Source organism: Panthera tigris, chromosome D3 (assembly GCF_018350195.1).
Source record: "Panthera tigris isolate Pti1 chromosome D3, P.tigris_Pti1_mat1.1, whole genome shotgun sequence".
Lineage (NCBI taxonomy): Eukaryota > Metazoa > Chordata > Mammalia > Carnivora > Felidae > Panthera > Panthera tigris.
Window position 1 is genome coordinate 80,110,519 of NC_056671.1, and position 23,896 is coordinate 80,134,414.

The 23,896-nt window shown below is 42.7% G+C and overlaps 1 protein-coding gene across 1 annotated transcript in view; it reads left to right on the forward strand.

The window, feature by feature from the left end:
• PHLPP1 (PH domain and leucine rich repeat protein phosphatase 1) overlaps positions 1–23,896 on the forward strand; it is a 212,512-nt gene that overhangs the window by 111,546 nt on the left and 77,070 nt on the right. The window contains exon 4 of the mRNA XM_042961325.1: positions 19,121–19,287. Coding sequence (XP_042817259.1) covers positions 19,121–19,287 — 167 coding nt within the window. The remainder of the gene's footprint in view (positions 1–19,120; positions 19,288–23,896) is intronic.

Here is a 23,896-nt window from a genome sequence, read left to right on the forward strand (position 1 = left end):
GTTCAGTGTGATCCCAACTGCTGTATGATGTAATTGTTTATCAAGTGAATGAATAGGGAATAACTTTTGTCAACAGTTAACAGAAAATTCGAGAATAATGTCTAGAAAGACTTCTTGAAATACTGGCTACATGTGAATTGTCAAGTAAAAGCTATGTTCTCTGATGACGCAATGCACTTAAGAACATTAGTGCTTCCTCCTTTTAGAGAAGAAGCGATGGGCAGAATGTAGATTGATAGGGACTCAGAAGATTCTCCCCACCTGGTTGGCCAGTGGAGGTTCTAATTGCATAGGGCAGCATCCTGCTAGAGAAAATGGGAGGGATGACGCTTCTTTCGGCATGCCTGTAGAATTAATGTGCTATTAGAGGCAATGAATACATCTGCATGGTCGTTTTAAAATTACTTTTGTGGTCGCAAATGTGAGGAGACAAATATTAAATAATACTGTGCTTTTACATTTAAATGGTTACATGGGTTCAAAGCAGTAAGTCAACGGCCTGCACTCTGTTTTATTCGGAATAAAATGCCAAACTGTGGTCAAAGTACATTGAATTTTTTTTCTGTATGGAGATGTTGATTGATGGACGTGTTTATTTTAAATGTTTATTTTTGAGAGAGAGCCCATGTGCACACGTGGGGGAGGGCGGCGTGGAGACAGGGGGTCGAGAGCAGGCTCTGTGCTGGCAGCAGTGAGCGAGATGTGGGGCCTGAACTCGTGAACTGTGAGATTGTGACCTGAGCCACCCAGGCACCCTGAGATGTTGATTTTTTTAAATAAACTTTTTATTTTGGAATAATTTTCTATTTAGCGAAAAGTTATACAGATAGTACAGGGAGTTTCCATGTGGCCCCACCCAGTTTCCCAGAGATCTTACGTTACCATGACAGAGTTGTCAAAACTAAGAAACCAACATTAACACGTTACTCTGATCTAAACTTCAAAATTTATTTGGATTTTACTGGCTTTTTCATTAGTGTTTTTTACTAGCATTTTTCATTCTCCTGTCCCAGGATTTAGTCCAGAGTACCACGTTTCATTTGATTGTCATGTCTCCTTTTTCTCCTCTGGTCTGTGGCAGTTTTTCAGTCTTCCGGTGGTTCATATGACCTTGACACTTTTGAAGAGTGTTGGTCAGGTATTTCCTATAATGTCCTATGTGGAGATGCTTTGACCTTTTAAACCAAATGCAGTGTCATAGTCAGCTGCTTTACATTCTTTTTGGAACAAGTCAGAGGTATAAGTTCTTAAACATGGATAAGGATGTGAGTAAACAGGTAAATTATCAAGGTTACCAATGACAATTGTTTTGATTAAAACAATAATAACAAAAAGATTAATAGGTATTGAGTTTAATTAACATCCACCCAACTGATAAGTCACTGTTCTAAAGATAGCCAGCATTTATGAAGCACCTTCTGTATGTCAAGTATGTGTTTTATGCACTGGGATATATAGCAAAGAACAAGTCTAATTCCTCTCTCTCGGTAGCACTTACATTGGGGAAACATGATAAATAAGCAAACAGACAAGAAAGAAAACATCAAATAATCACAGAGCTATAATACAAGTTATAATGACAAAGAATGATGAAGAATAACTTTTTTTTTTAATGTTTATTTATTTATTTTGAGAGTGTGTGCACATGAGCAGGAGAGGGGCAGAGAGAGAGGGAGAGAGAGAATCCCGAGCAGGCTCTATGCTGTTAACTCAGAGCCCCACGAGGGACTTGATCCCGTGAACTGTGAGATCATGCCCTGAGCCGAAATCAAGAGTCAGACTCTTACTTCCTAAGCCTCCAAGGCGCCCCTAAACTGGAACTTCAATGAAAAGAAGTATCCAATTATTTGAAGACCTGGTGGGAGGAGCTTTCCAGGTAGTTGGAAAAGATGGTGTGAAAGTCCTAATACTAGAAAAAGGGACATGATGTCAGGGAAGGCAGGGATTTTAGGTTACAAAACAGGGTAAAGACTCTGGATTATATGATTGGCATAATGGCAAGCCATTTGAAAGACTTCTCTTTCAGAAAGTTACATAATCTGACACTGGCTGCTGTGTAGTGAATGGATTATGGAGGACAAGAAGAGAAGCCAGGGGTGGGGTCTGACTGGCAGGAGGCTCTTGTGGTATTTTCCAGGTAAGAGGTGAAAGGAGAGATGGAGAGAAGTGGATAGATGCATTTGGGGATGTGTTTTGAAGATTGAGAGACAGGATTACTGATAATTACATACAAAGCATGAGGAAAATTTTGGGATAAAAAATGCCTTCTAGGTTCTTGATTTGAATTGCTAGGTAAATTGTAGACTCATTCAGAAACCACAGCACTAATTAGACTATATATGCACCTTTAAAGCAAAGGCAAAATACAGTTTTTAACCTCGAAGAGTTTGTTTCTAGAGAGACAGCAAAGAAGTGAAATGAGAGACAGCAAAGAAGTGAAATGAAATGAAAGTGAAATGAAACTAGAATGAAAGATTATGAAATGCCTCTTAAAAGAGGTGTGGAAATTGTTGATTTCTAACTGGCAACTGTAAATGTCATATGTTTGACTCTCTGCTGTTGCTGGGTGGCTGACATGCCATCTTCATAGGATAGTGTATTTGTAACAAGGTACTGTCTCTGATTATCCAAACCATGAATAGATGCACCCATCAGGACTCTCATAGGAGAGGCGGGGGTTGGGGGAGAACTGTGGCCCAGGATACATGATGGTGGCAGGGTGAAGTGTTGGTGTGAGTTTTCCTCTTCCACTGATTACTACATTGCCATTAGAAAGTGTTTGATATGTAATGTAGCTACAAGAGAAGATAATTCACAAGCATATCCATCCACAACAAGACTCAGCTTACATCTCACACAAGTGTCTGTGAGTGCTTCCAGGAGGGTGGGGGGGGGGTGGAATTTAATTACCTTAAGTTACTAGTGTTAACAAGTAGTTAACTAGTAGTTAACTGGTATTAACTAGAATGAATTTGAATTAGAACCTTAACCTCCTTTCCTTTCAGAAAGGCTCTCAGTGTTTGGAGAAGTCAAATGGTGTGGGAATAAGGAATTTAGGTTTCAAACTAAGGTAGACACGGGTTCCACCATTCACGGACTCGGTCACTGTAAGTTTCTAAATTTTAGGCTTTCTCATTTGATAAAGGGATTAGCAATAGTACCTCCTAGGGCTTACGTCAGAGGTGGACATGATAGTCTTATACCAACACATAGTAATTCTAACTTTGTGTGTGTGTGTGTGTGTGTGTGTGTGTGTGTGTGTATGAGAGTGACTGACTAAATACAGAAATAAAATAATTTTATGGCCATCATTCCTGCTGTTACCATTGATTGGCCAATCTTTTTTTTTTTTTTTTTTTAAGTTTATTTATTGATTTTTGTGAGAGGGTGAGTGAGCAAGCAGGGGAGGGGCAGAGAGAGAGAATCCCAAGCAGGTCCCATGCTGTCAGCACTGAGCACAACATGGGTCTCGAATCCACGAACTGCGAGATGATGACACAAGCTGAGACCAAGAGTTGGGTGCTTAACTCACTGAGCCACCCAGGTGCCCCCCCAGACAATCTTTTTATTTAAAAAAAAATCTTTTTTAATGTTTATTTTTGAGAGAGAGAGACAGAGTGTGAGTGGGGGAGGCGCAGAGAGAACGGGACACACAGAATCCGAAGCAGGCTCTAGGCACTGAGCTGTCAGCACAGGGCCCAACGTGGGGCTCAGATTCACAAACTGCGAGATCATTACCTGAGCCGAAGTTGAACGCTTAACTAACTGAACCACCCAGGCGCCCCCAGACAATCTTTTTAAAGTATTATTTGTTTTTATGTATATTTTAAGGAGATAAAGACACACATATGCTTGCTTTATCTGAACAAAGGACCTTCTGCTGTTCTTGACAACCACAGGAGCCTTTTGGGGTTAACACAATTGAGGATGGCAGACATCGGAAAGAAAGATTTCTTCCTGAAAAGTCAGGGGTCAGGGACAAAGGGCAGAACATCTTAGTAAATGCAGATTTTAGATACAGTGTCTTTCCTTTCTCTAGTCTTACAAACCAGATACACGTTTTTAGAAGTTGTTAGGGTTAGTGAATGGAAGGAGAAGTCAGTTGTAAGGGGCTGGTTGAAGAGGGTAGATATTATAGAAGAAATCAGTGTGAGAACCCCCTATTCGGATATGAATTACATGTAAGACAGGGCCATGCTCTTCTTTAAGCTTCGAATGTGGAGGAGAGTCCTGTGAGCATATCTTCTGCTTTAATTCAGCATCCTGGGAGAGTAGGTTGGGGCTGCTGGAAGAAGGATGATGCAGAAGCTCGATCCGTTGGGGCATATGTGCTTGTGGGGAATTTGGCATGGTCAAGGGTGACTCTCATAATGGAGGTTATGAGAGGTATTGCTCATGTCTGGAGGTATTAGGAAGTTCTACAGCTTAGTCATGTTCAGGGTTACTATGGAGATTTTCTTCTTTTTCTTTTCTTTTCTTTTTTCTTATTGAGAAACAAAGCCTTCACAGAATGGATTGTCTTTACATCCTGATGTTTACATGAGATTCATTTTGAGAAGGATATGAAAGAAAAACAAACCAAGAACAGAAAGAAATATCTACATTTCTGATTTTTTAAAAAATGTTTATTGATTTGTTTTGAGAGAGACTGAGAGACAGCGGAGGAGGGACAGAGAGAGAGGAAGAGAGAGAATCCCAAGCAGTGTCCATGCAGTCAGCACAGACCCTGATGTGGGGCTCGATCCCACCAACCGTGAGATCATGACCTCAGCCAAAATTAACCGAGCCCCCCAGGCGCCCCCCATCGTAACCATTTCTAAGTGTCCAGCTCAGTGGTAGTAAGTCCATTCACATTGTTGTGCAGCCATCGCCACCATCCGTTTCCAGAATTTTTCTCATCTTGCGACATTGAAACTGTACCCGTTATGACCTGAGCCAACATCAAGAGTCAGATGCTTAACCGACTGAGCCACCCACGTACCCCCAAGTTTCTGAGTTTTAATGACCATCCTCACCTCAGTCTGAGTAGGAGGACAAAGAGAACCAATTCCAATGATTTTTAAATTAAAATGAATTAGATAATTAATTTAAAAGGAAAATTCTTTATTTTCACCTTATGCTTCTGGATCTTAGCTAAAAGAGACGTATTCATCTTTGTTCTAATTTGTTTGATTTGGGGAACATTTATAAAAGATTATTAATTAGAAATGTTCTACCAAGATAGGCCCTTATATACTTAATATTTTTAAAACTTAGCACTTGGTATTGCTTGCAAAAATAACACCCAAGACAGTCCCAATAGAGTTTTTATTTGGGGTGGGTGTTAGCAGCAGATACCATGAAGAAAACGACTCCTTTGGGAGGATGACAATATTGATTATAAAATCATCCCTAAAATATTAATGCACAACATGCTTTAAAAATTCAGTAAACATCCTGTTGTAACATCCTGTTGTATGCAGTGTAAAAAAAGGGCTCTGTTTGCTCAGCATGGGTACACGTAGCCAGCACGTTTTCTGAGTGGGGAAGAAGGCTGAAGGGTGGTAGCCGAGGGAAGAATAGGAATTTGGAAGAGCTCCTGTGAAATGTACGAGTGACATTGCAGAAATGCTGACCTTGATGCCCATCTCTGTGGCCCGCTTTTTGGAGCATGTTAGTTTTAGACATGTTGATTAATCCTGTGACTTCTTTTCAAAGTTGGTTTCTATACACATCTACAGCCTAAGCATACTAACTCTTTAATTATGCCGTAGTCACTTCTGCAACACTGTTCCACCTTAAAGTCTGTTTCTCCATTTCAAGGAAGATTTTGAAAAGGGGGATTCAGATCACTGATTTGGTGGTGTTCGTGAATGTGTTTTTTACTTTTTATTATGGAAAATGTCAAACATTTAGAAGTAGAGACAATAGTAGAGTAACACCCACATACCTGTGACCCAGATTCCACAATTATCAATCGTGACCACTTGTGTTGCATGTGTATGTTATATGGTCCATCGCTATAAATTCATGCCCCATAAGGCCCCAAGTGTCTCTCCTTGTCAGTGGCTAGCAGTTGCCAGTGACTATGGCTATCACAGTGCCCCTCTCTCCTATCCTTCTTCCACCGTGAACCATAGTATTTTAATTCTAGGCCTCTTGTTTTTCTTTTCTTTAAGTCACTGTGGTGAACCTTTGGTTCCTTGATATGTTGGGTTCACTCTTAATATGCATGGTGTAGGCAAGTCGGGGCCACGCGTCATGCTGAATTAAAGATCACAAGAAGTGATGAGTAAATATCACCCTTTAAATAAAAATAACGTATATGGTGAATCACAAATGAACTTTTTCTTTCACGTGCTTAAAGGGAATGTTTTATTGTCCGGGTTTCACTCAAAGAATACTTCATTAACTACTTGAGTCAGATTACTCTAGTGTAATGGGATTAAGGTTTCCAGTATGGAGATTTGTGTCATGAGACCTAGCTGCAAGGAGCCCTATAAGAGTAGTCACCTTGTACACACCATCTGAAGTGTAGGTTAGGGGATGTGCTGCTTTTTTGTCCTCATGATTTGCCACCTTTCTTTTAGGGATGTAACTGTAGTTGCTTCCATTGGGATCATAATGGTAAGAGGCTTTGTTCTCAGTACGGTTCTGCTAAGGAGTCCAGGGCTTAACGGCATGTTTTTGGAAACTCTCACTTCACATTTTATGCCCATTTTTTAGATAGAGCATTTAGGGCCATTTGACCAAGAATAATTTAGTAGATGTGTGGTAGAATCTTAAGTGAAACCAAGTGACATGGGTTTTAGTTTCTAATATGTCCCTGCATCCCACGGAGATTGCTCTCATACAAACTCTGTAGTGAAGAGATGAGAAAAGTTTGGAAATCCAATATATGAGCTATTTGGGTACAGGAAGTCTTCAAGGAGGTAATGGGCAAATTGAGTTTTGAAGGACGAATAGGAGTTCACCACAAAGACAATAGGGAAGGGCATTAAAATTTTTTTTTAACATTTATCTTTGAGAGAGAGAGACACACACAGAGTGTGAGTGGGGGAGGGGCAGAGAGAGAGGGAGACACAGAATCTCAAGCAGGATCCAGACTCTGAGGTGTCAGCACAGAGACCAACACGGGGCTCGAACTCCCAAACCGTGAAATCACGACCTGAGCTGAAGTTGGACGCTTAACCGACTGAGCCACCCAAGGGAAGGGCATATAAAGGAGAGGTATAAATGGGGCATCTGCATCGCTCGGTTGGTTGAGCATCCAACTCTTGATTTTGGCTCAGGTCATGATCCCAGGGTCGTGGGATCGAGCCTGGTGTCAGGCTCCTTGCAGAATGTAGAACCAGCTTAGGATTCTGTCTCTCTGTCTCCCTCTCCCCCTCTCCCCCACTTGAACACTCTCTCTCTCTCTCTCTCTCTCTCTCTCTCTCTCTCTCTCTCTCTCTCTCAAATTAAAAAACAAAAACAAGGAGAGGTGTCAAGTATGTACAAAGGCACAACTGTGTAAAATGTGAAAATGTAGCCATATCTCAGGTGTCTGACAGTATGAAAAAGGGAAAGAAACAGAAGCTAGATAAAGTAAAAAAAAAAGTGCTGGTCAGTCTGCCTTGTTTCCTGCTAGTTCCATGTCGTTTCCTGGGGAAATTGATTATGAGTTATTAAATATTATAACTAACTTTCCAACATAGTAATGGATTTGTTACATAAAAGTTCACATTTTTCAATCTTTCTTTATTATAGATATGATGAGCAGCAGTTTATGACATTGGGGAACTTAGAAATTCTGCTTTGAATTTAAGCTGAGGGTGAAATATTTTGGGTTCCATTAAATTTTGATTTTGCAATACATAATACTGTGATGAAGTTAGTAAAAATATTAAACTTATCTCTTTGTGGTTATAAATATGCTTCGTCTTATTTCCACATTGCTGATCCTGTCTATTCTTTTTTCTCCTGTGGCAACTATGGGTTCTGAATCCCAGTTAATATATTCCTAAAGAAGGGTTTTTTTCCCTTGAGTTCTGAGTCATTTCAGTTTAAAGCCATTTAATTTTATTTTCTCCAAAGTTTTATAATCCAGTTTTGTACGAGCCAAAAAATACCTAGTTTGCTGACCATAACAACAAAAGAGGCATACTTTTGCTGCTGGCTTATACATTTAGCAGTTTAAACTGGTCCTGTGTTCCCATCTTGCCTGCTCATGTCTTCTCACCCCCCTCCGCTTTTTTTCCTAGCTCTGTTGGAGTTGTCACCTGCTCTGGGAGATACTGGGAGGGAGGGACGAGAGAATGCCACCCTTTCTTTATGCTGGGCACCCACTTTTTTCCTAGGCTCTACTTCTAGGTCAGGACCTCTGCAAACAGAAGAGGTATGTTCCTCATGTGGATTTTATCTGTATATTGTTCTTACCTTCAATAAAAGACACTCTAGGTTTCAAGTGAGGAGCTAACAGGTGTGTTTTTAAGTTACAACGTATTATTTTAAGATTGGGAAGGGCACTTGCAAGGTAGTCACCAAAAAAGGCAATATTACTTGTCATTTTCTGGAATAATTACCTTAACCATTATTTGGTATTTTCTTTGAAAGCGTTCTTTAGTTTTACCTTAAATTGTAGTCATCGTGAAGTGCTCTTAGTTCAGAGACTTAGAATTTAAGATTAGAAAAGGACCTTATGGATTCCCAGACTTCCTTCCCTCCTAAAAACCGTCTATAGTGTTTCAGAGACCTGTAGTGCCTGACCAGACAGTTCTTCCTTAAAAGTGAGCTGACGTCTTTATTCCTGTGGCTGCAACACAGTAATCCAGTTTTGCTGTTGGGTACAACACCAGATCTGCTCTCTCACCTGTTTGATAACCTCTGAATATTAAATTTATCATCATTTCTGTGCCCTCCCCTACCCCTTAGCAGTCTGTTTTTAGGACGAACCTCTCTGGTAAATGAGAAAAGTCTCTCTCTCACTTGGTTCTCCGGTCCCTTCTTTAGCTTCCTTGTGGGTGTTATCTGTTGATATACGTACTTACAGATACCAGCTGATGAGCACGGAGTATGTGATATTTTCCTTGCTTTAGACATTATATACAACATGAATTAGCTATTCATTTATGAGGTCAACACCAAAATAAAAAGAATTTTTGTTTCCCCTCCACCCAACTGGTTGATTTATTTTGTTAATAAGATCATTTAGGGGTGCCTGGGTGGCTCAGTCGGTTAAGTGTCCGACTTCGGCTCGGATCACGATCTTGTGGTTCGTGGGTTTAAGCCCCGTGTCGGGCTCTGTGCTGACAGCTCAGAGCCTAGAGCCTGCTTCAGACTCTGTGTCTCCCTCTCTCTCTGCCCCTCCCCCACTCATGCTCGCATGTGCGTGCTTGCTCTCTCTCACTCTAAAATAAACATTAAACAATATTAAAAAAAAAATCATTTAGCCTACTGAATTGATCTAGTGGTGACCACAATAATGCAAATAGTAACAACTAACATTTTGTTAACTGTTTCTATGTGCCAAGTACTCTTCTAGATGCTTTATAGTAGCCTTATGAGGTCTTTTACTCATTACATCTCTAGGATGTCATTGGGCTTTACAGTGAGAGCTAGTAACTCTTGATATACTGTCACATCCCCATTTTGCAGATGAGGGAACTGAGCTATAACGTATCCAGCACTGCTTTGTGCAGGAAGTTCTGCTCCCTGGCTCTTTTTTCTTTAAATGTACTCCCAATGTTTTACAGTGGCCTGAGGGGACAAAACAAATCAAGACTCAAATGACAACTGAAATTTGTTGAAAATATCAAAGGGAAGTACTTCACGTACACAGTTGTCAGCAGAATCCAGACAGCTCAGTGGTCGAATAAAAGGTGGTTTGTCAGGCAGCGTGTTGAATGGCTTGTGCTGCTAGGGACACAAGCATAGGCTCTGTGCACTGATCGTTGACCTTCTTAAGTGACGATCAAGAGATATTTAAGAAATCTTGATTCAGATGCTTTCTGAATCACCCAAGGCAGATTACATTGATATGGTATTGACGAGGCTACTTGTCTAATTCTTCAAAAACCTGTCAAGTATTGCTATATTAGGAATTTACCATATATGATCAACCACATCTCTCTCTGGTCATGTTATATTATTTTTTAACCTTTTTTTCCTCACTTGTTAATTTTTTTTTTTTTTTATTTTTAAGAGACAGAGAGAAACAGAGCGCAAGCAGGGGTAGGGCAGAGAGGGAGACACAGAATCTGAAGCGGGTTCCAGGCTCGGAGCTGTCAGCACAGAGCCCGGCATGGGGCTTGAACTCGGGAACGGTGAGATCGTGACCTGAGCTAAAGTAGGACACCCAACCGACTGAGCCACCCAGGCGCCCCTGGTCATGTTATGAAGTTAAGTCATCTGAATCTGAGTATTTAGAAAATACTCAAGAGTTTAGTTTCCATTACATATTTGCCTAGATTGGAATATCCCAGTATTTGTATTGAATTTCCTATAACTACTCTGAAGAGTTAAATTCTTCTACCCACTGGTCTGGTTTATAATTTCATAAAGTAGGGAATAGTGGAATAATTAGAAAAATGTCATTGACCTCTCCATGTTAAATATACCGAGCCTTGTATGTTAGACTTGGAACTTAAAATACAAAACAAGTAGCTAATTTCTGATAGTAGAATCATTTAAGTATGCATTTATGTTACTACTTTTTCCAGAAAGTTAGAATTTAAGTATTTTTGTGGTTGGCTGTCTTTTCCCCGTGGTCAGGGAGATGCCACTTTCTCAGGTGGCCTCTTTCTAAAGGGACTGTTTACACCTAGTTTGCCAATAAGGAAATGAGGAAGGAACTCTGAGTTCAGATTTGCTCCCCACCCAAGCCAAGCCCTGTTTTTCTGTTGTTACTCAGAAACACAATGGGGTTTGTGTGTGCGGAGGGGAGATAACTGCCTGAGTGACACGGGGGCCGTCCTGGGAGGCTGACCGTGCGTCTCCTCAGAGCCTCAGAGTCTTTGGCTGCTGCTTCTGGCTCCCAGAAAGGTAGTGCAGGCCGTGCCGTGAGCTCCCCGGATGGATGCTGTGGTTCTGTCCGCTCTTGGTGGTGATGGGCGAGTCTCTGCCCACGCGCCTGGGAGACCTGTCCATTTGGTCAGGGGAGGGGAATGTGGGTGTTGGGGTTGTGGCGGGAGCTCTGAGGTTTGCATTTTCGGCTCTGTGTGCTCTCATCACACTACCGTGCATACCTCCTCAATGACAGTTGTGTAGGTGTCCGCGTCTCAAGAGACCAAGCTTTTGAAGACACAGAGTGCGTCCCTCCAGGACCGGGTGTGGTGCCTGGTTCATAACGGCAACTGATAATGATATGGGGAAGGATTCCCCGCCCCGTCTCCTCCACTGCCCTGGCAGAGAGCGGGCGGGAGCTGAGGCAGAGCTCTTGTTCCACATTTCTTGGTGTTCTTTTTTCTATACTGTGAGAGCCTGGCGCTTTAGTAGTGCTTTAACAAAATTGGCACCGTGGTATGCTCCTATTAGTGAGTGTTAATGGCTCGTTGTTTATTATTAACTGTTAGATTTTATTAATGTACCAAAGTTTTCTCCATCTCTTAAACGCATTTTGTAAAACGGTAGTGTTAGTACAGGATCAAGTAAAGAGATGTCACTGGGAAAAGGTCGGGTCAATTTAAGGCATTTCTTATATATTTGTAGAAAGTTTTTTTAAAAGAAATGATCAATCGCATGTTGTAGAGCAGTGATAGTTTGAATTTTATTAATATTGGAAACTGGTTCGATATAAAGCGTTACAAAATTACTGATGAGGATGAAAGTGAAAATAAGTTGCTAGAATGCTTAGCTAATAAAGACCAGTAAATGCCTGTCTGAGTTTATGTTCTCCTACATCATGCCTTCCCAAAGCATTTTTAAGGGGGTGAAGATTAAATAAAACTAGGTCAGTTAAGAGGTTAAGAATTTTTTATAGAAGTGTAGCAAACTCCCCAGAGACCATCCCTGTAGCCAGGGCGTGGTTTTGCAGCCACTGGCGGCTCGGCCAGAGCAATTCGTGACTTATTATGCCAGTTTATAGCAGCCTTTTACTTTACAGCAGCAGAATTACTTCTGCTATTTCAGCTGCTTTGACCAAGCCTTTCAGGGTCATTTTGCTTCACTTTGAGCATGTTTGGCACATAATAAGGATAAATAGTACTCCACTAAAGTATAGTGGTAACGACAACAGAAAAAACTCCCATGACTGTTTTTCTGAACTTTCCCTTGCTAATAAAAGGTGTTCGCCCACTCCATGAACATCAAGAATAATGGGAATAATGCAGAGGACAGTCCTATTGCAAGGGAGGATGATTATGGCAAAAGCTTAGTGAGGATAGGTTAGGATAGGAGAGAGATGTTAGTTTAGAAACACAACTCAGCTCAGAGCAGGGACTAATTTTGACAGAAGCGTCCTAAAGACTTGCCAAGAAACAGCCGAGGAAGGTGTTGAGCTGAGTAGCATGTTAGAAATATCTGGAAGCCCAGTAGGTAGCCTGAAAAGTTTGCTGTACATATTACCGTTTTTATGTTTGCCCTGCAGTGTTCTTTGGGGGAAATGTTTTGAGGGCCAAATTAACTTTTTTTCTTCACCACACATGTTTACAAGTAACGTGGAAAAGAAGACAGCCTGAGAAGGTGGTTGATTTCATGTTTACTTTTAATGTGTCTTCTGGAATGTGTAGGGTCGTGGGGGCAAATCCCATTGAATTCATCTTTAAAAAAAAACACTTTATTTTGTTTTATTTTAAGTTTATGTATTTTGAGTGAGAGAGAGAACGCATGTGCACGCGCACACAAGCGAGGGAGGGGCAGAGAGAGGGAGAGAGAATCCCAAGCAGACCTCTCACTGTCAGCGTGGAGCCTCGTGTGCGGCTCAGACTCACAGACCATGAGATCGTGACCTGAGCCGAAACCAAGAGCCAGTTGCTTAACCAACTGAGCCTCCCAGGCGCCCCCCTGACTCTATCATCCTTAGAAAATTGTCTCGCCGTTAATCCAGACTAGCACCGTTTTCCCTATCCACGGTTACATTGAAGTAATCTTCGAAAACCTGACAACTTGGATCCCTTCACGTGTAGTTCGTGGACGGTCCGTGAGCCGCACACCTTCTGTAATTTTCTGCCTTGGTCTAATCGAGCCACATCTGTGTAACCGCTCGCCGCGGCAAGAAGAGTTGACCGTGCCGTAGCCCTTTCTTCGTCGTCGAGGTTTGTACCACGTGTCGCTATGGACGTTGGTCGGGGGATATACTAGGTCTGCAGAGCCTCTCCTGATGTTTTTAAAATGAGAAAAGGGGTGTTATTTACGGCAGCTCGTTAAATTTGTCAGGGCAGGTATTTATTCCACTTCCGTGATGAGGGAGCCAAAGGACAGACAGGTGAAGTGACTTACCCCAGAGCCACATGGCTAGGAAGTGGTAGAATTGTTATGCCCTGAGTATTTTGAAGACTGTGCCCGGTGTCCTGTGTGTCACGTTGCTTGTGTCTCCTCTTTGTGTCTTCCACTGTCTTGATGTCAGGAGGTGCAATAGAAGTACAGTGGCTTTTGCCAAAAGGATTTTATACTCTAATTGTGAGTTCCTTTGAGGACCCTTTCCATGACAAAGCTTTGAGGCGATTTCTGCTTCTGCCTGTTTCTTTCACTTTCTTTCCAGATTTCTGTAACCCTTTAAACTTTTCCTGTCACCTTTTAAAATACAGTTAGGTGCTCACCAGGTGGCCTCACCGCTGCCCAGGTGGACAAGCTGTGTAGATAGGAGTGGGCAGAGCCCGTGGTCAAAACGAATGGTGCCCCCCACCTCCCAGAGCTTCACCCCTTCCTTCCCTATAGGTTGCTTGTGGTCCGCAGATGGTCTCTGCTTCTCTTCCGAAGGACTGTCTCCTGTCACTGCCATTCCTGAGGCTTAAGGTTATCCTAGGGATGACATCTGATCCTCTTTGGTCAAAGGAGTTATGCTATTGTTTTATCAGGAGCGTCCTAAGTACAGGCCCCCATTCAGACTCGGGTTCTGCTGCCGCTTTACCCGTGTGACCACGGGCACACTCTGTGCCTCAGTTTTACCTTAATCTTTGAAATGAGGATAAACCATTACTGTACTGAGTTGTTGTAAAGATTACATATGATGTCTGCAGCAGCTAAAAGAGTACCTCTCACAGCTGAAGCACCCCCAAATGGTCGATGTTATTCTTGTTTTCACTACTTTAGAAAAAGAGTAGGGGCACCTGGGTGGCTCAGTCAGTTAAGCGGCCAACTTCAGCTCAGGTCATGATCAGGCTTGTGAGTTCGAGCCCCACATCAGGCTCTGTGCTGACAGCTGGGAACCGGGAGCCTCTTCGGATTCTGTGTCTCCCTCTCTCTCTGCCCCTCCCCTGCTCACTCTCTGTCTCTGTCTCTGTCTCTCTCTCTGTCTCTCTCAAAAATAAACATTAAAAAAAAAAGAAAGTAATAAAAGGCTACTTGCTCCGAGGTGTATCCAGGTGGCTTTTTGATTTATTACTTATTTAGGTCTTTCTTGTGAAGGATCTTAGTTTTAATAGGTGCTATGTGTGTGGGTAGTTCAGCTGGTAGTTTTTTCATTTGGGGTTCAAGCAGAACCTCTTGGTGGCATGGTCTTTATGTGCCCAGGCTGGTCTGGGTGCAAACACTTATGTTTCCCCTTTGTTGCAGGGACCAGGCAAAGGTGCAACTTGTGGTAGCTTTTGAGGTCACCCCGGCAGCCCCCTGCCCGGCTGCCTCATTTCTGTTCTTGATACAGCTGTTCCCAGCTCCGCCACGGCTCCCACAGACTGCTCGTGTTTGTGGCAGCCTTGTTATTGCGGTTTCTTCCCCCTTGTTTCCAGCAGCAACAGCTTGTGGTCCAGAATGAGGAAAGGAATCAAATCCCACTTGACATTTAATCATTATCTTTAGTTGCCCAAAGAGTATTTAGTGTGATGCTTCAGTCGAAACAGAATTTGTCCTCTTCAAAGTAGTCTGTCTCCGTGTGAAAGAATACACGAGGTGGGTTAGATGTGAGCTGGTGATGAAGGAAGGGCTATAAAGTCTAGTGGCCATTCTTCTGGCACATACTTCTCTGAGGTCTCACTAAGTGCTGAGCATCGGTGTATCAGTGAACAAAATAGGCAAGAGTCCCTGCCCTTGGGGAGCTTCCGGTCTAGAGACAGAGACTTTTCAGAACCTTTCCACACCTCCCAGTTCGCTCACGTTAAAAGCCAGAGTGTTTACAGTGCCCTAAAAGTCCCTGAAGGATTTGCTGCCCACTACCCCCCTCCTCCCCCCCCCACCTGCCTTACCTTTCTGATCTCATTGCAGGCCATTCTCCCCTTACCTTACTGGTCTCCATGCTGTTCCTCGAACATGCCAGGCACATCCCTTTCTAGTTTGTAGGGCCTTTTCGCTTGCTGCTTCCTCTGCCTGGAGTGTTCCTCTAGACAAATCCTTTCAGCTACCTTCTTCATGTCCATCATGTCTAAATATTACCTTTCCAGTGAGGCCCGCCCTGACCGACCTATTTAAATATAACCTACCACCTTTCCAACAATCCTGACCCCCTTTTCCTTGCTCTATTTTCCATAGTATTTGCCAGTTTTTAACATATAGTTTACTTATTTACAGGATCTAAGTTTAAAGAAGGCAGGGATCTTTATTTTGTTTACTGAAGGCATGCCATGTGCTTACCTAGGTCAGTTAATTGGCACATAGTAGATATCCAGTAAACATGGTGAATGAATGAAAATGAAAAGTATTGTGGAAAAAATTATGAAAGGTGTATTAGTTTCCAAATTAACCAAACCTTGGTGGCTTTAAAGCAACAGAAATTTATGTAGTTCTGGAAGCAAGAAGTCCACAATCAAGATGTTGGCAGGACTGTACTCATTTTGAAGGCGCCAGGGGAGAATCCATTCCTTGCCTCTTCTAGCTTCCGGTGGCTCTAAGCGTTCTTTAGCTTGTGGCCCCTGTTACTCCGTCTCTGCCCCCGGAGTCACATGGACTTCTCTCTGAAAACTCCCTCCACCTCTCTCTCTTACAAGGACACATATAATCACACTTAGGGCCCATCTGCATAATCCAGGAGAAGCACCTCCTGTCAAGATTCTTATCACATCTTTCGTCATACAGGGTAATATTCACTCTTGCCATATGAAATAATATTTACAGATTTCAGGGATTAGGATGGGGAAATCTGTGTTTCGTTCTGCCCCAAATCCTTCTTGGGGCCACCATTCAGCCCTCTACAGTGGGTTAAGGGTTAAGGGGTTACAGGAGGAATTTATGACCCCGGGATACCACCTAGTGGAACACTGAATGCCCAGAAAACCAGAAGACTGCTCTTACCCGTTTTCTTCTTACTGAAATGTTAATTGAAGTTACATTTTGTTTTCACATTTCACATTAAACACACGTACACATGCACAGAGAAGAGCACACAGGATGATACATACATATATATATATATATATATATATATATATATATATATATGTATGTATGTATATTTACACTTATTTATTTTTGAGAGACTGAGACAGCACAAGCGGGGGAGGGGCAGTGATAGAAGGAGACACAGAATCCGAAGCAGGCTCCAGGCTCTGAGCAAGCATTCAGCACACAGCCCGACGTGGGGCTCGAACCCATGAACTGTGAGATCATGACCGGAGCCGAAGTTGGTCGCTTAACCAAGTGAGCCACCCACGCGCCCCGAGCACACAGGATAATATTACAATTTCCGTGTACTTGTCTTCCCCAGTTGTTAACATATTTCCGTATTTCCTTCATATCGTCCGTTGTCCCTCTTATAAGGAAATAATCATTTCAGATAAACTCCAAATCTCCTATCTTGCCATTCTTATGTCCTTTTTCCTCCCTACCCACATAGAAGCAATCACTGTCGGTAATTTGGCACGTGATCAGTGCATGGTTTATGTGGTTAAAAGTTACCTCTCTATAACTATTTGTACATAATATACGGAGTGGTGTGTGTGTGTGTGTGTGTGTGTGTGTGTGTGTGTGTGTGTGTGTGTGTGTTCTCTCTCTTCCAGCTGCAGAATATGTAAATCCCAGAGAGGGCCTCTGGTTAGCCTACCTCGGCTCACATGCCAGTCAGTACAGTACCTGTTGGATCAGTCCGTGGGCTCGGTCGATGGGGTGCCCTGATTGCTCATGCCTACTCCCCCTGCGGCCTGGGGGTCAGCATGCTTTGTCTGCAGCTCCTGTCAGGGTCTCCCGTGTTGGAAGGATTGCCATAGGAGCAGGTGGGGAAAGGATTTGGGGCAGACGAAAACAAAGATTTCCACTCGAGTTTCAAGTTTGAGCTTGGACATTAGGTCCTCTAGGAAGCCTTCCCTGACTTCCAAGATCATGCCCTGTCCCTTGCACTTAGAGCTCTTGTAGCTGTTTTCATGTGGTGCCTTCGTTTCCCCCTCCTTCTCTGGAGGTGCGCTCGTGCAGGGCAGAGACCGTGTCTGCCTTGCTGTTGTACCGCAGGAGATGTGAGGTGCGGCGGGCCCTTACGTGCTCACCGTGTGTGTACCTTACTTCCTTCGAGCAGGTTGTGTGGTGCATTTGCCCCTGCCTTGTAGGACCATTACATGCCCCGTGGCTCTTTTTACATCTTTTGGTGTATATGGGTGATTTGGCCCTGACTGGGATTTTCTTTTTTTTGCATGTGTGGAAAACAGTTTCTTCTCTTTCTTATTTCATAGTGCAAACTCAAGGAAAGATGTAATTGCTAAAATGCAAACTCATACCTCCTCTGTCAAGTCTTTGAGTTGGGCCCTGCCGGGCCTTTGCCATCCCTGCCTCCCCTCAGCTCTCCTGTGTGCTCCGTAGTTTCTTTCTAACCTCAAATGTGCCATCAGCAGAATAGGTTTTATGCAGGCTTTCTTCTGAATACCTTCTGAGCATCGGGAGAACTTGGATTTCAGTAGATAGAAGCTGCGAATCATTCTACTTGGAATGGGTAGTAGGGATAATATTAGTGACGGTCCTGGCAGTCACCGTTGGCTGAATGCTGCTTCTGCGCCGGCACGTAGGTGAAGGTGTCGTCCTGATGTCTGTGACACAGGTGAGAAGACTGGAGCTTGGAGGGCTCAGGGATCTGTTCAGGTCCTCTCAGCTCCTAAGTGGGGGAGCTGGGAGTCCCGGTCCTGAGGACCACGCTCTGCGTCCTTCTGTAATTGGGAAACAGAAGGCTGGAGTCTGGTAACAGAAAAGGACATCAGACTGATCACAGATGAGGAGTGCAGTTTCTGCCATAAAGCGGTGGTGAACATGAAGAGCAGGAGGGAGGATGAACCCAGAGCTTAGAATAATACTCCCATGACCTCTGCGAGGAGAGAAGCAGCCCAGGTGTGTGTAAGTGGGGCTGAAGCCACATGCCCAGTCATCAAGTGGCACCACGTGACCTGGAATTGTGGAGAAAGCGTTTGAGAAATTCAGGGCATCCAGCACCTTCTCTGTCTCCTGCATGCTAGTTGGTCTGCAGACCTGGGACTCTGGCCACGGTAAGAGTCATTTAACCGGGAGGACTTACGTGGAGCAAAGCACAGAGAATGTACGAAGCTCTGTGGGAGAGACAGCCAGAGAAGTCGAGAGCAAGTACGCAGTGGAGTCTGATCATATGCTACCGTTGTTATTAAAGACGTGTACGAGGCCATCGACGCTGCTTTCTCTATTTGTGCTGTTTTAATTCAGTGTATACAAGGGCTTTGATAGGTTCCGTCTGGATCTCAGTGTCTATCTCCTAACCTTGTATTTCCTCTAAAGTCTTGTATTGTTTAGCTCTGAATTCTCTTACCACGAGTGTTTTCAGGAACTTAACCCCTACAGTGGGAGGAGATGACTGATACCCCTGAACCCGATAGGATAATCTGTGCTCTTTGCAACCTGTCTCCTATACTCGGTTACTGCGAGTACCTTCCAGGCAGGGATGCCGTTTTCTGCCTTTACAGTACTTGGCTCAATTCTGTGTTAAGTAAATACTGGTTTATAGTTGGGCTACGCGTGCCCCGTGCGCAGTGGGCCTGTGTTCCCAGGGGGGTATCGTGTTTCTGTCCAGAGAGGGCGTCTGTGGGATAAACGGATGGTATTAAATCGGGCTGGGTTTTATCCCCTCCAGGTGGCTTCACAGCGCATTAGCTCAGTGGACCTCTCGTGCTGTAGCCTGGAGCACCTGCCTGCCAACCTCTTCTACAGCCAGGACCTCACGCACCTCAACTTAAAACAAAACTTCCTAAGGCAAAATCCCTGCCTACCAACTGCCAGGGGGCTCAATGAACTGCAAAGGTAAGCATACCGCAATGGGTAGATGATTAGAAAGGGGAGAGGATGTCAGCCTCTGGTTGTTTCTGGAATATTCTGACCTAAAAGCCCACAGTGTATAACTCTTCTCTTTCAGAGGGCGGGGTAATAGGACTTTATTAAAGCAAGGACATTATCAGTTTTACTCTGAAAATTTTTTCAAGGTCCCTGCCTTTGAAACAAGTGATTTATGATATTCATTAACTGGATGGATCTGTGTAAGAAGAATATTTCTCTTAAAAACACTTCTGCTTCTTAACCTGTCTGTGGCAAGTTTGTTATTTGGTGTCTTCCAAACTGCAGAGGTTCAGTCAGATTAAATTATTTCTTTTGAAATTTATAAAAGTTGAGGTGTTTTTTTTGTTTTTTTTTTTTTCTTCTGTGAAAAGACATTTCCCTAGCAGTTTACGAACTAAGGTTTAAATCCACTAACACCATGTCCTCTGGGTGATTAGTGTTGGCTTTCAAGAGTCAAATGTTAGAGGCGCCTGGGTGGCTCAGTCAGTTAAGCGTCTGACTTCGACTCAGGTCATGATCTCGTGGTTCTTGAGTTCGAGCCCTACGTCGGGCTCTGTGCTGACAGCTCAGAGCCTGGAGCCTCCTTGGGATTCTGTGTCTCCATCACTCTCTGCCTCTCCCCTGCTCACTCACTCTCTCTTTCTCTCTCTCTCAAAAATAAGTTTTAAAAAGTTTTAATTAAAAAAAAGTAAAATGTTAAATGAAAAGCATCTGCTCCTTTGTAACTGGGGAGAAGGGACTTTATTTGAGTATACCTAAAGCAGGTTTAAGAATTTACTAGATTCATTTCTTTTTTAGAGCAATGATCATTCTTTATTCTGTGGTAAATTAAGCCTCTGATACTTACATGTTTATTGCAGATTAATGAGACTATAACTGCAGAAGAATGTAACTTTTAAATAAAAAATGAATTTTTCATTTTTTCTAAATGACTGCTAATGATCCCAGATTAAACTATGGTAACTTACCACTGTGATTACGTGTTTGTGGTTTTTAACATCCAGAAAGAATAACCTAGTAAATATTTATTATAAAGTGTGTGCAGGTATGTAGTTGGAAAAGAGAAGAGCATTCTAATTGTCTTTTCAGATTATTGTGAATAGTCTTCTTTGATCCTATACCAAAACTTGACAAGTGGTCATCTCTTAAATGTTGGTTCCGGTATGGAATCCAAAACCCTGTCGTTGAACTTTAAAAAATTCTTTTACATTAGGTTCTTTTGGTCTTTCTTGCACTTTGAATCCTTGCCCACGTATCATTTTACTGTATTAATTGTTGGCCATTTGGAAAATTCTGGATCATTAGATAATGAAGATATTACAAACGTTAACACATTTTATTGTGCAATTTCAAGACCAGGTGTTAATATCACCACTGATCTTATCAGAAAAATCTTTAAGTATTAGGAAGCTATGAAGTTCACGGTAGGAACAAGTCTTCCAAAATTTTGATTTTTATTTTGGAAGCTTGACGGCTATCCTTGGCAACGAACACTGTCAGTTGTTTCTCCTGAAATGACCTTCTCACTTGAGTGTTGTAGAGAAACTGTCTGCCAAACACCCGGGTCTGGGTAGCGGGCTGGGCAGTTGTCCTTCCATGTAACAAAGGTATTCCAGGAGTTATTAACTCGTTTGGCTCACAGCTCAGATAATCATGCACGTGTTTTCTTTGAGATAAGCATCCTACTGTGGTACACAGCAGAGATGCCTTTTACATGCTTCCTGTTTTACCACCAGAAGATAAAGGAGAGGTGTACTCAAGGGTCGAGATGCAGCGCAAATAACTTTTTGTGACATCGTGAAGGACATTTTTAAGGAAAAAGAACATTACAGACTATTCTTTGCCTTGAGCTGAAGTACAGTTGACATCTCTTTGTTTCAGGTGTACCACGTAGTGGTCTGACAGCTATATACCTTGCAAAACTATAGACGCTAATATATACGTCACCACAAGTTACCCTTTGTCACTCTTCGAACTGCGCACTATTACAGGATTATTGACTCTATTCCCTGTGCCGTCTACAAATATTTCAAGGAGTATTTTTGCTGTGATTGCCTGGTAGAGCCGAATACAGTGACACGTGGCAGGCAGGTGTGGTACTGACCTGGTTATTTAGGCAGTAAGAACTCCCACCAGGATGTTTCGCTCAACTACCTCCTTATTGTTCCCTGGAGCCAAAGGATACAAGGAGAGGAAACCACAGTGAAATCCTTGAACTTAGGTTTTTATATGCCCTAAGTATTGATAATAATGTTTTTACTGACATTATTCTAATAAAGTTACTATGGTTTTTATTTTTGCCAAAGTGTCGACTGCATTGTGATTCAGTCTGTTTTTGAGGTTTGAAATTATTTTGAAATATTTTTGTGTATTTCATAGCACTGCAGGCTTCTGTAACTTTCATTACAGAACATCAAGAACTCCTAAGACACCAACAAAGAGGCATTAGAATTCATTCAAACCATTGCTTTTGTTTTAGAGATGAGTGGAGGGAGATGTTAACTGTCAAATTCCGATTAATGGTTACGTCCTGTGAGGCAGTTAGGGGGTAGGATTAGGGAATGGTCTGAAGACGGTTTCAACGATATTCATAGTATTTCTTTCTTTTTTTTTTTTTAACAATTTTTTTGTAATGTTTATTTATTTTTGAGAGAAAGAGACAGACAGAGTGAGAGTGGGGGAGGAGCAGAGAGAGAGAGGGAGACACAGAATCCGAAGCAGGCTCTAGGCTCCGAGCTGTCCGCACAGAGCCCGATGCGGGGCTCAAACTCATGGACTGTGAGATCATGCCCTGAGCCAAAGTCAGATGCTTAGCCGACTGAGCCACCCAGGTGTCCCCGTAGTATTTATTTCTTTAAAAAAAATTAGATGGGGGTGGGGGAGAGGGGGAAATGGGTGACGCGCATTGAGGAGGGCACTTGTTGGGATGAGCACTGGGTGTTGTATGTAAGCGAAGAACCATGGGAATCTACCCCAAAAACCAAGAGCACACTTTGCACACTGTACGTTAGCTAATTTGACAATAAATTATATTTAAAAAAATAAAATAAAAATTAGGGGCAATTTTGACAAAAAATGTTAATATTTGGAAAAGCTGAATAGTGGATACTTGAATGATCATTATTATTTTCTGTATTTTTCTATTTGCGTGTTTCATAATAATTTCAAAATTAAAACCTAAACACAAAATCAAAGTGCTTCTAATTCCACGGGGGGCTGTGACACTCCCAAGGAGCCAGCATTTGTGGACTAAACACATAAATACGCAGGTGAACAGATATTTGGGCCGTTGTCCTGCCTGTTAATTAGCTCTTTCCGAGTTTCCTGATTGGCCCTCTCTATCTGTTGATGCTACATCGATACATTTCTCTTCTACCCTTACTTCTCCTGTGCTCCCCGTCTCTCAGCACACAGCCTCTCCACCGGCTGTCAGAGGAAGGACTTCCCTCTCACCTGGACACGGCGGGGGCTTTGCGGAACGGTGGCCTTCCTGTCATTTTCCTGCTGCAGCCCACACTCTCCAGTTTTCTTGCCTGCTGTTTCGTACATTCCTTGGTTTTGTCTCATACTTTAAAAATTTAAACTTTTTTTCCACCAAAGTAACGTTCTATGCAGATTTTTTCAAAGATCATAGTAAGAAACTTACAATAAGACTTACATAGAGTTCTTACGATAAGACTTACATAATAAGAAATAGGTGCTTGGACCTACAGCCTGTCCTTACGCCCCAGTCCTGCTCCCCAGGCAGCCGCCTCTGGGTCTTTGGCTCTTTTTGCTGTTTTCCTCCATCTTCTGAAATACTCTGCATATACTGCCATTTTAGCATTTTTTGTTATTGGGCATTTTTTGTTATTGGTTTGTGTATATGCTGACTTATTACATGGAAGGGGAAGATTTCACCCTTTCTCATTGTCAGGCCATGTGCACAAACTGCTGCTTCACCCATGACGAGGTGTCAGCTTTGGTTGTCCTTATCGTGAGCATGGAGCTGTGGCCCACAGCTGAGGACTCAAACGCAACAGTTCCGCTTTCTTTCTTGTGCTGCCTGGAGTGTAGCCTCTTGCTCGTGTGCTCTCCTTTTTCTCTAGCCTTTCTAAGTTTTCTGACAGAACTCTAACATTCTTCTTGACACCTTTTTCTTCGACACCTCTCCTGGAGTCAGGGTGGGGACTTGCCTCGTAGGCCTGATGCACAGCTGTTGTCCTGGGGTGACCTTCTGGCATTTTCCTGGTAGTTCCCTTTTTGTCTCCCCTGTGTTGGACCTGTAGTTTTCTGACATCTAGTAACTTGAAGAAAGACTTGGTCTACTCCCTCTTTTTAATGGAGTATCTTCCTGAGAAAGGGGACATGGTATTAGACCATGTCTGAAAATGCTATTTTCTCCCTCTTGAGTTGGCTGGCTTGTAGGTGGGAAAACAAGTGTCCCTAGAATTTTGAAGCCAGTGCACCATTATCTTCTAGCTTCTACCGTTGCTATTAAAAAGTGTTACACTATTCTGATTCTTCTCTTTGCACGTGATCTTTTGTCTTTCCTGTTTGTTTGCTTGTTTTGTTGGTTTTAGACAACCTCCAAAAG